The sequence below is a fragment of the Acipenser ruthenus genome, chromosome 21 (genome assembly GCF_902713425.1).
Source record: "Acipenser ruthenus chromosome 21, fAciRut3.2 maternal haplotype, whole genome shotgun sequence".
Taxonomy (NCBI): Eukaryota; Metazoa; Chordata; class Actinopteri; order Acipenseriformes; family Acipenseridae; genus Acipenser; species Acipenser ruthenus.
In genome coordinates this window covers 28,910,001-28,925,594 of record NC_081209.1, presented here as the reverse complement: position 1 = coordinate 28,925,594, position 15,594 = coordinate 28,910,001, and the positions used below count along the sequence as shown (strand labels likewise).

General features: G+C 37.9%; 1 protein-coding gene across 2 annotated transcripts in view; it reads right to left on the bottom strand.

Annotated features, from left to right (window-relative positions):
• LOC117428339 (dual specificity mitogen-activated protein kinase kinase 5) overlaps positions 1-10,956 on the bottom strand; it is a 71,686-nt gene extending 60,730 nt beyond the window's left edge. Inside the window, exons 1-4 of one of the 2 annotated variants that reach the window (XM_058995461.1) lie at positions 10,528-10,956; positions 10,029-10,077; positions 9,702-9,769; positions 1,670-1,739 (exon numbers count right to left, since the gene is read on the bottom strand). In XM_058995461.1, coding sequence (XP_058851444.1) covers positions 1,670-1,739; positions 9,702-9,769; positions 10,029-10,077; positions 10,528-10,662 — 322 coding nt within the window. In that variant the 5' untranslated portion in view covers positions 10,663-10,956. The remainder of the gene's footprint in view (positions 1-1,669; positions 1,740-9,701; positions 9,770-10,028; positions 10,078-10,527) is intronic. The other variant, XM_058995460.1, reaches the window with a different exon arrangement.
• Between the last annotated feature and the right edge of the window lie 4,638 nt (positions 10,957-15,594).

The window sequence follows — 15,594 nt, the reverse complement described above, 5'->3', positions numbered from 1 at the left end:
AGTATACACAGAATAAGGATCGCAAGTAGAGTAGGAAGAAACTAAACTACAGTTACCTTGTTGACGTTGCACGACTGGGTATTCAGCAAGAAACCGTTCAATGCAGGACACTTCAACTCATACCTGTAATACTGGTTTTTATTTTTTTAATTCCCACATGGTGCAATATATATTTTTAAATACTTAACAGAGTAACCAGATGCAATCTCTCGCACTCTAGCATGTTAAATATACAGTAGTTGGTTACTGATACTTTAATAATGGTATGCCTAATCAATCAGAAACATGTCTCAAGAATTTTAACAATTCGTTTTTATACAACTTTATTTATGGCCAGCTTAAAAGAAAACCCAACAGAGGCATTAGAAAGTGTGATTCATATCACTGCCTCTCACTGTATCGGGATATTTCCAGAAATAATAACTAAAGACAACAGGATTTTAATGTTTAGGAAATGTCAGTGCGAGATGTTTTTGGAAATAAAAAAGGATTTTGGCTCCGTGTTGCAGCTTGTTCTCATTTCCAAAGTACAATCCCCAGCAAATTATATGTTAAAGGGCCTGTCAATTTTGATTGATTGTCTGGGAGTGATGGATTTGATTTTCTTTCTCCCAGATGCACAATGTACTTCACCCCCTGTGGAGTCACACTCTTACCTACCCAACAATCCCGGACAGCGGCTTGTAATTATTAAATACATCAAGTGTGTTCAATTCTTGTGGTTTGCAAATTTACATTTAATGAGCAGTTTAATGATCTATTTCTGTCACTGACACTCCATGTGCACCTTGCAGTTTCAACAGACCTTGATTCTGCAGTTTCAGAGCTCCTTCCCTTAGCTCTATACCGAGTCACAATTCACTATACAAGTCTTTGCATTGCAAGCGTTTCTAAAGTATTATTTTATTCTAACGAGCCTGTAAATTAGACTGTAAATTAGACGATTTTGCAGTATGTGCCATTATTAAAGAAATATATATGGTTTCAAAACTGCTTATTTTATATTATTATTATTCCTCAGCATTGCATCATAGGGATTTTTTTTAACTAATAATAATAACAAAAGCATACACATTAAACAAGTATCTAACATTATAAAAGGGGAAAGCTACTGAGTTCTAAATGAATCCAGATCACTATCCTACACCATGTGTTTGAGCAGTCAGGACGTTTCCATAACTTATTATTATTACTACTGTTATTACTATTACTTTTATTAATACCAGTTTATGGAATATGTTCATGTGATCTGTCATTGACTGACCTGCAGAGAAAACATGGTGCTAAATGGTGCTGTAGCTGCTAGATTTAACAATGCTTTGTTTAAAAGCGATAGACCTAGCATACATCTTCTATGAGGGACACACGATGCAGAGAGCTGTGATAAAAGGTGAGGAAAGCTGCCTAGTGGTGCATGCTGCTTAAACCACACTGATTTGAGGAACCACCTGGGATGGAATAGCGCCCCAAAGCATTGAATAACCTTTTGGGGAAAGAAAAAAGAATGAAAGAAAGAAATATATCTATATTTCTCCAAAGACTGATAAAAGGCCATCTGAAATATGAACGACACACAGTGTATCATTTTGAGAGGGTATATTTCTTACAGCACAGTTAACACTGACTTGTCTTCTATGCGTTGCTTGTTATACAGAAAGAGTATGGTTACCTCTTGGATAAATTTGCAGAGGCTCCACCAGCTGCCCGTTCACCTGCTGTTCCATTACAGTGTTGTAATACTGCAGAGAGATGGATTGAACACACAATTAATACAAAGAAAGAAACCTACACAGACATCATCCATATAGAATATGGTATAGGGTGCTGAACGATACAAGCTGATATCAGAGTGGGTACCCACGGGTGAGCTTCCTGGGGGCGAGAATCAGCTGGTATCTTACACAGCTCCCTACACTAATCATATATATATATATATATATATATATATATATATATATATATATATATATATATATATATATATATATATAAATTTTATGGCTAAACAAGAATATAATAACAACTTAATTGGAATTTTAATGTGACATCATTTCCATCTCATACAAACTATCCGATAGAAAGACATTTCAGATGGCTTTATCATATCGATATCTGAGTTTACTATAAATTATAACGGTATACTTCAAAAGAAACGCCTGATATAGATTAGCTCTGACCCTAGTGCTACTGCAGCCAGCAACGTCCTTTTAAAAGCAAAGCAGTTCATACTGACACTTTCAGAAGCAATCGGACAGCAGGCAATGCAAACTGAAATGGGGGTTCCCATTAAATCACTTACAAGTATATTGTGTTCACTGATATATCAAGGCTATAATTGGAGATGGCTATACAGTTGAAATGTGGGATAGTAACCATTTGTTCTTTCCAGATATTTAGCAAGGTGAGTTACCTTTGTTCCTGTTGCAGTGCCCATGCTAAAGCAGCCCTATACCTTTCCAGCACCAGCAATGCTATGCACTGACACATAAGCGGTTTGAATTCAAATGTAAGAAATTCGATTTGCAAATTCTAATATAATATAGCGAGTAACCCGAGACCAGGAGCATTAGGATCTTTATTAAATCTGAGTGTGTGGCGATTATTATTACAATGCAAACTCGTGGTTAAATCACAGCATTCCTTAACTGCGTCTGCTTTCTGAAACAACAATGATTGTGAATAAGTAGTCTGGAAAAAAACAATGCTACTTTTAAACTGACGCGTCCCCAGCGTTTGGGTGTTCAAGGCTTCTATGGAAAATTGAGATGCCACTGGCTATTTGGAACATTGTCCAGGTAATCTTTCTTTAATGGAAAATTTGCCAGCTATTGATCCGCAGCTTGTAATGCCTGCCAGCAACTTTCCAATCACTAGCTGTCAAAAATATTAAAGCCCCTTTTGGACTGATGCAATACAATATGCAGCAGCTGCATTATGCTGACCTGCTGCTTTTAATAATAATTATACTGCACATTACATTAAATCATTAAACATTAGAAGCATGAGTGACTAAGCAACCAGGCCAGTGTGTACAGGTCCTGATTCTGTCCTGTCAAACACACGATCCTTTCCATGCCTGCAAAATACAAGCTTGGAAACGTTTTCTGCAGACACAGAAACTCTTCATCCCATACACATCCAGTGAACTACTTCAAAGTAATATTAAGTAGTATTACATCTATGGCCTATTTTTAAAACGCATACTTTGAAGATTAGCTTGTAGACTGGGCTCTGCTGGTCTGGCGGCTCTGTATAAAGGCTCTGTTCAATAGGGTTGGAAAATCCATAACGTAAGCAATCCAATACAGTAACTCACTCACCACTTTGGGGGGCCATTTGCTACAGTAACACATCTTCTGTATGAATGGCTGTTTGGAGGTTGTTTTTTTCCTCCAGTGTTACAGAGCCCATTTCTACCTGCCGTCCATCTATTTATTGAGACGTACACACCTGTACCACTGGATGCATGCATGTGAGGTGTAGTAACTTTTGGATTACTTGTACAAGTTATTATCTCCACAATAAGGAAACAAGAACAACTGGCCTATTTTTACATTTACACCATCATTAATTGTTGTGGACAATACCATCTATATATTGTTTCTGTCAATACAGTATATACATTGTATATTTTAAATGCGGTGCCAAACATTTGTTTGTGGTTGCTGACTACTTTCTTCTACATATCTATTCCAATCAAACAGTGAGACATTCTAAGCCTGACATATAGAAAGAATACATGTAATTGCTGATCTCCGTTATTGTTATTACCCTCCTAGTCCCTGTTATTGTAAGAGTTTTGATTATTGAAGCAGGTCACAGGTCAGAACACTGAAACGATCCGTCACACGTGGCCCATTGCGAGTGACAGATCCGTGTGTCCTGGAGGCCCTTGTGTGACACATACAAGACAAACGTGACACCAGGGCTTTTCTTTCTTTCTTTTGCATTTTTTTTTTTAAATGCATGTGGTCCAATTGCAGTGGGAGGATGGAACCCTGTCCTGGTGCAGGGGTGAAGGTGGAGGTGGAGGTTAAGGTGCTGGGGGAAGGTGGTGACCCGGGTCAGTCTTTTGTACTGGGAGCGAATGGGAGCTCTGTTCCCAATGCTGTGCGCGCGTGTGTGTGTGTGAGAACCTCTTCATGGTTTGCAGGTTCTAACAGCTGCAGCTGCTCAGAGGGCAAGATCACTTCCTGCAATTCTGTTACAGAACCTTGACATTCCAGATGGGTCACAGTATATACTGTGGCATACACAACCTGAGTCACAATTAAAATGCTGTTTCATTCTTTATGACCTACATTGCAAATAAGGCTTGTAATACATTAAATAGGAAATAGACATAGAAAAGCAGGTAAGAGATAACCTGGAGGATTTCAGCTCCTTGTTAAATGTGTTGGAAACCAAGAGATATTTCAATAGCTTTTTATTTTCCATGGCTTAAATGAGTATTTAATTCATATGCAATAACCCTTTTATTGAAATGCAGTAATATGTTAATAAAAAAGTCCAAAGATATGAATTGAGGTAAAGTAACTTTAATGCAAAGATATCCGCATTATTCCAGAACGAAATAACCAATAGCTGTGTTTAATTGTTTAATCTTACCAATGAAACCCAAGTCTTAATTAACTTGCTCAATATACAGATATGAGTACAAAATTGCAATGGCAGTCCAATGGTGGGTGCACACAAGCCCCCGCTTATTATACATCCATCGACTCTTTAACTTCAATAAGCAGGTCTTTGCATTCGAGTTAATACCGAATCATGCCATGCAAAATCAAAACTTTCAACAGGAATGAAGACGTCATTTGCAGTATAAAGGAAGCTCATCTTCAGGGTCACAGGCAGGGCTACCGTTTCACTGTGGTGTTCGCTTTATACCACCAATTGAAAAGGTTCTCCACTAAGACCTTTCCTGAATCCTGTTTTCCGAGCATTAGAAGTAAATGTGCTTGCCGGTGACTGGCAATCCAACTGGGGCAGCTGTTATTACGGCCGCTATTTATCTCTGTCATCTCTTGTCAAGTTTATCGAGACCTGCCTGGACGCTCTATTATGAAACCTCAGTGGAACAATAAGATTGTTCCTGGATCCCTCAAGGTACACCCCAATTGATTCATTTTACACTTGGCTACTTTATTGATTATCACTGCAATTACTAACTAATCTGCTATAGTATATTATAGGGATACACCTTTGCTGGACAATAACTAAATATAAAAAAGATCAAGCACCACATTAATCAGCCTTGGGGTAAATAGTGCGAGAAAAGAATTACCTGTGTTATTGTTATTGTTACAGATGTGTTTATTTATTTATTTGTACCGCTATTTATAAGACATTTCAAAGTCTACTCTCAATTTTTATCATACTAAGGAAAATAAAAAAATTACAGAACACATTTATTGATAATGTACTGCAACTCTCTGCAGAGATACTCCACAGACATTTATTTTCACATTAACTTTAATTTAAAATGTCAGAATCTGTTATAAATCTAGTGTATTGTCGATGCATTATGACTTCAACAGGATCATTTATTCTGTGTTCTCTTTGGTTCTCTATTCATGTCTGCATCTACCATTATTTAAATGCTTGATTACTAATCGAGAAAAAATATTCAACACCTGGGTCTGTTTCTGAATAAGCTGGTTTGAAACATGACAAGTAGGGGTGTGCTGCTTTAATTCCTGCCCCTACTTTCTGTAGAGATTTTCTATTTGGTGCAGAGGGGGACAGAAATTACTGTTGCACACCACTAACCTAGATTTGTAAAACCACCTCTTCAATGAAGGAATACAGCTTTTAGGAGTCTTCTCAGAAGCAGCCCCCAATGCACTCATAGCATGATATTAAACAGGTCAGAAATGTAATATTCTGAACATGCATATGGTAAAGGGGTATATAAATGACCCCTTCAAGGTGAACAAGCCCACATGACTGGGAATGTAAACAATGCAAAGGGGAGAACATCGTGCACCTTGTGTTTTCTATTCCGATAGGGAATGACTTGGACACAATACAGGTCGCTGTTGACATCATCCTCCAATTGCACACTTTATATAAATTGATTTCTAAGGGCACAGATCGCAAGTCAGATGAATTGCTTGCTTAACTTTTCCATAGCACCCCTTTTCTTTTAATTTATTTAACATAATAGGTATCCACTCAGCTGGAATTAACAGTAGCACAGCATAAGCTCCAGTCTCAATGGATTGTGAATAGCAACACAAGCGAAATCCATATGCTTTGAATATGAATATAATAATTGCTAAATGCATAACCCTTGCATAAGACCCCATCACTTCTACTCCACACCTGTATTACATTTTTTTCCTTTATTCAGCACGTTTTGCAGACATAGTGATCCCACAAGGAGTAGAAACTATTAATGAGAATTGCAACTCATTTGCCAAAAGGCAGGCGATTACAGCAGCCAAAGATGTAGACATAGCATTTACTATGCAAAGGATTTTCATTTTTATTTTGTGCCGTATTGCTTTTGAAAAGCAAACTAAGAAAAAGGAATGTTATGTTTTTTAATTTTTTTTTTTAATGCATGGATAAACAAGCAGCTGCTTCTAATCTTTTGCCGTTTGTTAAAGATGCATTTCTTTTTGTAGTGCGTCTGTCCGTTGCACAGTATAAAGTGTCTACATCTCAAGTGTACATTCTGGTAGCGGTTTAGGGTGTGATCCAGTCATGGGGCTGTAATGAAAAAGGAGGAAACCTCAGGCACTCCATCTGCTGCAAGTTGCCAACTTAACCACCCAATCACTTATCTTAATGCTGCTCATTTTCTTCAGGCAGGAACTGTGAAGAACGATCTCCAAACGCATACTGTACTGCTATGCAGAAAGTAAAACTGCAGATAGCTAAAGTGTACGGATAAATAACCAATGAGAAAATACAACTTTTTGGTTGCTTAGTTCTCTTAGTTTAACTTGTTAACATGTTGTTATGCAAGAGAAGCAATCAAACTCAGAGACACACAACCCGAAGCAAGGCAGCTGAAATCCTGGAACTCATTGCACATTCTATCCAGATGTTTCAAGGAGATATTTAGCAAAGCAGTGTAATGTCATCGAAGTCTGCTAGCCCTTCCAGTGTAACATTGTCTTACAAAGGAAAAAATAACAGCAAGTTTAAAAGATAAAATAAATACCCCTCCCCAGAAAAAAAACTAAACAAATCTTTAAATCCGCTCATGTTGAGCCCGTGGCTATGATATCATTCAGGTCTGATAGGGGGTTAAAGACATCCCCAGATGAAAGAAGATTTTGAAAAATTTTGGAGCCCACGGGGTCCATTTTTAATGAGCCGTAACTTTAAGTACTGTGTAATAAATAATAAAAATTGATAGTTTATTTGGCCTACACTGTACCTAATGGAAAAAACATTACAATCTATTATTGTTAATGTCTGTGAAGTGAACAGTAAGTATGGAAGTATATATATAATATATATATATATATATATATATATATATATATATATATATATATATATATATATATATATATATATATATATTAAAAACCAAGCCCCCATCTTTATTTAGCACTGCTGAAAATGACTCTCCACACCCACATGTTTGTGATTACAGGACGCGTTAGCCGATAGCAGCATTTAGCATCTGCAAGAATACCAAGCTATCTGTGCAAGAATACCAAGCTATCTGTGCAAGAATACCAAGCTATCTGTGCAAGAATACCAAGCTATCTGTGCAAGAATACCAAGCTATCTGTGCAAGAATACCAAGCTATCCGTGCAAGAATACCAAGCTATCTGTGCAAGAATACCAAGCTATCTGTGCAAGAATACCAAGCTATCTGTGCAAGAATACCAAGCTATCTGTGCAAGAATACCAAGCTATCTGTGCAAGAATACCAAGCTATCTGTGCAAGAATACCAAGCTATCTGTGCGACGCAGACTTTCTGTGTGCAGTGCATAAACAAAAACAACTAACATGTGCCTGTTGATGAATTGCTGATCTACATGTTTACTATGATGATGACAATAAAGTCAGTGAAGAGCCTAAAACAGCATGCTTCATCCTTTCACTTCCCCCCAAAAAGCAGTGCTTTCCAATGCACATCAACGGCAGAACAGGGGTAGGTAATAGTAATTATTACATGCAGATTAAGCTCCAGTTTAAAAAAATTAAGTATTTAGCTACAGTAACATAATTCCCAAAGAGCACTGAGAGACTGAAAAGTGTGTCCCATCTTATTGTGAAATGGGCTGGAAGATCAGCCCTCAATTACACAGTGGGCGGGGACACAACCTGTCAGTGGGAGGGGTGAAGCAGTGCTCAGCCCGCCCCCTGAGGCCACCCACAACCAATCCTTTAGTGACAGTGATTGGCACAGAGAGGCAGTGGTCTTGTGCAGTCCTGTCCCTCAAAAAAAAGAAAAAAAATGCTGCCAGTTGTCAACCACAGCAATCTGCTTAGCAATGAGAACATTTTACCCTTGGGTGAAAAGATCTTGTATAATACATTTTTAATAGCTTTTTCTTTTCCTGAAAAAAATACTTCCAGCACTTAATGGCTGCATGAAAAAAAGTGGTTATACCAGCTTCAATGGTATAAGGTCAGCAATTATAATTCACCTAAATTGCTATAAAAAAAATAAAAAAGTCATCCATTTTAGTGCTAAATCTATCCCTAACAGGTTTTTTCTTCAGCATCTTATGTACACGTTTCAAACGTCTCAATTGACTGACCCTTTTTATTTCAAGCCTTCACTACACTGCGAATGCAAAGTAGTGCGAGTATGGTATAAAGAGGAATACGGGATTCAAATAAAGTAAAAGGCTGCAGCAAACTTACCAAAGCAACACAGAGAAAATAGATCAAGTTGCTGCTTCACACTGTGATCAGGTGATGCTGTACTGAGATCCAGCTAACTGGATCTCAGTACAGCATAACGGAGAACAGCTAACTATCCAGCTTTTTTTTTGTTTGTTTTTTGTTTTAATTGCATGACAACTCAATTTAATTTTTCAAACTGCATTCTTTCTTTTACAAAGAGTTATGCTGACCATTAAGTAGTGTATTTTTGTGGGAGCCTAGCAAGCACCAAAAGAACTACATTTCCAAACAATAGTATACAGCCGTCACAAAGGTGCAATATAAGTCCAGATCCCGAGCTGAGATGTTAAGATACCTAAAGACCTGCTGGAGTCCTGCAGGAGCAACAGCAGCTTGAAAACAGGAAGCCAGTAAATTACCTTACAACAGGTAATAAAAACCCATGACATCACTGAGCCCCTTCAAACCAGCACAAGCGGATGCATGCTCACTGGTGAGGAAGAGTTAAAGACTACAGAAGAATGCACAATGCATCTGGAACAGGGAAATAAGTGTTTACATTCTGTATACCATTTGGGGCAGGACAGAAAACTTCAGCTAACAATCCTCTCTCCTGAATCCTTTAACCCCTCCACCTGTTGCTTTGTATGTCTGTCCAGACCCCCCCCCCCCCCCCTAGTTTTTTTATGGTTCTGGTTTAGATTGATGACAGCACTGGCTCCAGTGCTTTAGATTCCCTATGCAGGGGGATACTTAACACTTTAAGAAAGAATTAAGTCAGCAGCACTCTTTGCAGAAGACATTACTCGTGGCTTTTGAATGTACATATTGACAGATATATCTTCCAGATTTCTTTACAGACAATAAAATGTTACCTACATATGACAGCATGGCTTTCATTTCTTCATCACTTCTCACTGTGATTCGATCTCCATCCTCATCCTCATCTGTTATGAAGACAGCGCACACATACTGTTATTGGACTGTTTTCTTGTTTGGATGTTTTACTGTTTCTGTGACTCTATAAACAAGCACTTCTGTAGAATGTTATTATTATTATTATTAGCAAACTGGCCATTTACTATACAATATCAGAAGCCTGGTGATGTGATGCTGTTCTCCTAACTATATTAAATTACAGTCTACAGGTAATTTGAACATCTTATTGGTGCAGGCACTTCTAACCGCTCTTAAGACTGTACTCACATTCAAAAGCTGTGGTTGTTGCGTCAGGTAAGACCTGGCTAATCACATCCTAAAAGTAAAAAAAAATAAAAAGTTATATCAAGCACACTGCTGACTGTAAAAGTCCTGCCATTTCATGGTGTAGCCATTTAGCCTATTTGACAAGGTACACATTTCTAACATTACAGGGTTACTATTGCTGTTTTAAAACGAAGGACATTTTAAATTACAGCATGCATGGCACTTGCACATACTGGATGGATGATTTCACAGCGCCTCTTTCAGTACAGCTCCATTAGCAAATATTTATACTCGCACTGGAACCCTTGGAGAGGATGAAGATGCGCCACTAATTGTGAAACTGGCATGTCCGTCAATAATGGAGTAACAAAACTCTGTTTCTATAACATACGCATATTTCTAATACTGATAACCTGTAGCATTTTGTTTGGACGTTTTGTTAATAAGTGCTAGCGACTCTGTTTAATTTACAGTGTGTGTTTAGTTGTGTTTTACTCACCAGGACGTCTCGGAACATGAGCTGTGAAACGCAGTGCACAGTCCAATCCACGTCGCCGCCGTCTGGGATTCTAATTCGAATGACTAACACCTGGTTTGCCATTTCATTAAAATTATCAAAAACGAGCAAAATCATAACAACCAGATCTCATCGTTACTGCGACTTTTAATATTAATAACAGATACGACTAGTGTCCATTATTATTACCACATGCATCCTCTTTTATTTTCCCTTTCCCATTAGGAGACCTGGAATAAGCTGGCAAACTTTTTAGCGAAGCAAACAGATTTCGCACATCAATCTTAAACCGAATTTGTTTTTGTTTAGTTTTCTCTATTTCTTTCGTCCAAACATATATTACTTCGATTTCTAACTGTTTCACTGTAAAAATATACAGGAAGTATACAGGAAGTTTTTAATCACAACCCGGAAACAAAATTTACAAGGATGACATCAGAGAGAAAACGGCGCAGTGGAAGCCATATTGGTGAGGGGCACGCAGGTTGTTACCACATATTTCCCTCCACTAGAGTAATACTAGCCTTGTCAAGTTTAACTCATTTGGCGTGAAACTGTTTCAGTTTAGGAACTTGTTGACGTCAATTTTAGCAGTCTCACACCTCAGAGAAAGAGCATGACAATGCATCTGAATATATAAATCTCATTCATTTAGATGTTCTGACCTTGGCATTTAAATAGACATTCTCATGTATGCACGACGGATGATATTAATAAATCACTTTTATTAAGCAAGTTTATTTAATTAACCTCGCTGGAACCCTGTGTTTTGTTTTTTTGTGTTTTTTTGCTGGTGACCAATTATAGATTTAAATAAACTAGTATAGTACTAGGTTTAGCTACCAGGTTTAACCAGCATAACCAGCTGAACTAGTACGAAACATGCATCACCCAGCACTGTGTACGACCAATTAAAAAATAGCTAAATTATAACCCAAAATAGACTTGTTACTGGTATTACTTACTGTGATGGAAGCTTCTACATTCAATCTGTGTTATCGTTAAGTAAGCAACACAGAAATAAAAAGGAGAACGTTTTACAGAAGACACCCAGAGAGCTTAGACATCTTACTTGCTTCAAAGCTGTGTGCAACTGCCCAGCAGTGCACTAATAATCAATAATCAATAATCAGTAGCCTAAAACAACCCTTTTATACAGACTGTAGGCTTCCCAGTATTGCTTTCCACATCAGTATTAAGACTAAGGCACATGGTCTGGTCTGTGTAATATTAATGATGAATCTTACCCTAACAGCTTCAGGGGTGATGTACAGTAATTGTTTCGGCCAGCCTATACATTTCTGAGTTACAACAAAATTAATATGATTTTTCTCACTAAATAATTGATTATTTGCAAGGACTACGGCACTCGGCTCGTGAATCACTGACTATAAAATGGCTCGGTTGTATGTACATTTATCTTATAAATATGCTTCCAGAAATGATATTTTTATTTTTCGATCACATATGCAAACTAGCAATTTATGGTCTTACAGGGGATGAAAGGTTCATAGAAATCAAATTCAGTAACGGGAAGCAGCCACAAGCATCACAGCTGTAACGGTGCGTTGAGCTTTTTGTTTAATAATTCAAGTGTCTTTGCAGAAACAATCAGAAGCAGTTTCCTTCTGTGGAGGCTGGGGTACAATTTCCAGGTCATGAAATAATAGCAGAATAGAAGAAGAAGAAGAAGAAGAAGAAGAAGAAGAAGAAGAAGAAGAAGAAGAAGACAAAAACAACACCACCACCAATAATAATAATAATAATAATAATAATAATAATAATAATAATAATAATAATAATAATAATATCAACAATAACTGCAGGTATTCTCATGGGAACTTCTCTGTAAAGAATCCAAAAATGCAGTATCATTCATAGTTACCTTTCTGGGGACCTTCGCAAACATGACCGGGGACTGGGTCAGGGTGCATTGTTTGGGTTAGTGCTCATTTAGGCAGGATATTTCCCACCTCCCCATATAACCTTTAATTACTCTTTAAAATTATTTGTTTTATCCATGTGACTAGAGGCAGATCATCAAGTTGAAGGTGTTCATCTTCTGATCCAAGAGCTGATATTCTGTCAGACCCAGCTATTGACCTGATCATCCTGTAACCATCTCCCCCCGGGCTTCACGTTACCAGCGTGTGACGGGACTCACCTCCGCAGGGGGGTTTACCTGCAACGCCTCCAACCATTTAGGCAGGCAATCAGAGTTTAAGAAAAGTCATTACAAACTGCAAAATCCAATACCCTCCCAATAATTAAAAAGAGGTAGTAAAGCAGAATACGCAAACCACAAGTCAAATGTATGATCATCCATACCTAGCTCAGAAGAATTCTTAAGAAATATGCAGAAACCATGTGTAGTTAATTCATAGAAAAATCCCAAATCATAGTAAATCCAGAACCATATTTTATATTGAAAACCACGTGTCCCTGAAAAAGAAATGTTGCATCTTGCATTGGGATAAAATGCATAGAAAAGAAATAGACAACAGAACTATTCTTGTTTCTTCTTTATAAGTTTAAAAGAAACCAATGAATTAAAGTCTACAATGAAAGGGGCCTTTGCAGTATTATTGTGCCAATCCCATATCGCCTACAGTACATACATTTATCAAAATGTGGAATTAGAAAAACAAATCAATAGGAGGCAACAGGTTAATTATAATATTCATTGTTTTAAAGCACCTACACTCTCTGGTGAAATTCATCAGTGGTATAAAAGTAAAAAGTAGTGATTAAGGTCTGGGTTCTATGGATTGAAGGGCTATTTTTCATTACTTCCATAAGATTTAAACAGTATTAGTATTTAAAGATTCCTGCTTGGCACAGGCCATTAGCATGTAATTGAACTTGCAAGAAAGAGCACTTAAACCTATGTTGATTACCACCTTGTCTTTGAAAGGCAATTAAGAGCCTCAATCACTGCGACAAGGTTTGATTGTATGGACCTTAAAGGACATTGATCCTTCAGCAAAGTGCAGTTACATTTTCCGTTAATTTACAGTAGCATGTTTTCAGCTCTGATACCCTAGACTGTTGACCGGGGTTATGTGTAATGCTAAGCAGCTGTTTAGGCTAATGTGCTCCTAACAGTCAATACCGCTTGCATGGAGAGTGCTGATAAAATGTGCAACGTGATCATCTCGGTTTAGGGTAGGATTTCACTTATTTGCATCAGCCTTTAATTGACATTAAACAAAGCTGCCGGCCGTGCCTGCCCTGTGCTATTCTCTGGGCATACTTCACTCTCAGTATATATCAGAAAGCATGCCAGTGGATAATTAAGCAGTGACTACCTGGATAATAATTGTATTATTGTGCCCGACATAAAGGACAGCTGAACACAGCTTAAATATGAAACCAAACATCAATACACACATACCAGTAGTGGCTTAAGTTTCACAAATGATTTATCTACATCTCTGAGTCGGACATTGTACCTTTCAGCCACATAGGATGAGGTGACATAACAGAATACCATTAACTTCTTAACCTCAAAAAATCAAAAGGAAGCATTTCATCATACCTGCGTGCGGATTGTTTTGTCTGAGATTCAGCAATTGAACACAGGCCTTGACTAATTTCACCACTAACTCAGCACATACCCTACATGCACAGCTAATTTACTTGATGAAGGAAACAAATTCACATTCAGCTATTTAATGAGCCAATTCGCACACCGTTTCGTTGCAGTTTGTATCGCTCTTTTTGTTTTTTATTCTGTTCATGTAAAATGAAAACTCCTGATGCTCGCTTAATTGTTCTGTAAGTTTTGTCAATGGCAAACAAGTGCACTTGAGCACAGGCTCAGCATTGCTGGTCCCTTGACGACCCGATCTTGCAGAGCTGTTGACCACCATTAAACTTATTTGCTTACCTGCTCCTTTGCAGTAAAGCCCCAGGGGGCCACTAACAATCCATTTTTCCTTTTGACCTGAACCTTGCCGCTGTGTTTATTTTAAAGCTATACAGCTTTCCAATGACAGTGTTGCAAGGTTTTTCTGTGTACTGTGACTGTAGGTCATTGTGACTGGTGAATGCTAATTGGCAGAGCTAACAAAGACTATGCCAAGGCTAACTGGATGCCTGCTGAGCAACATTCCTATATACAATGCAATGAATTTTGTGCATGTGTCGAATACCATGGAGATAATAGAGATGGGCGAGTAGTGAAATACCTTGCTATTGTGATCTGCCTGCTGATAATAATATCCAGATCTCTCTGCTCAGTGAGATTGAACAGCACTGTTTGCAGTGGGTTTTCTTTGATTTTAATGAGCTGTAATTAATGTGCTAATTGTTGTTTGTACTGTACAGTTTCATACTGTAACCTACTTAAGACACTCTGGGAAACAAGGTGTGTCATCTCAAACCATTCTTACCTGGTCACATGTTTTTAATTACAAACATACCTAAAGTGTCCAGCAGGAGGTGTTAGTGTATATATTGAAAGTACCAATGTCTTCAGGACTGATTTTTCACAGGCATATTCTGTCCTATTAAACCTGTTTGGCTTCAAAAAAAAATCCCACCACCAGAAGCATATCATTGTGGTAATACTGTACACCTTTTGATTTACAAAAATTATGGTGTGGCACAATTAACCAAAACTGGTTTAAAATATCCTTCTAATTCTCTAGTATTGTCTAGAGTCTAGTATTGCATTACTTTAAATCCAGGCCAAAACAAACTAATCCAACAAGAGCCTAACTCATCAATCAGGGCACTTTTAATAAGCGCTCGTTAATCTCAGCCCCATTGAAAAATGATTTGCACTTGTCTTGTCCTCCCCTTCCTGTTTTGCGCGTGAAGCAAACAATCTCATCAGCAATTAACTTACATGGCCCAGGGAGACTGTCGACACCTCCTATTAAAAACAACCCACTTTATCACAGCCAGTCTGCTGCTGCTTCCCCGGAGCCGGGTGACAACAAATCCAGTTTTCAATACTAATCCTGTGAATAATATCATTACATTTCAACCCTTGACCTTGCCTAGGCCCTGGCCCATCCCTCACCATGATCAACTCCAGAGGAG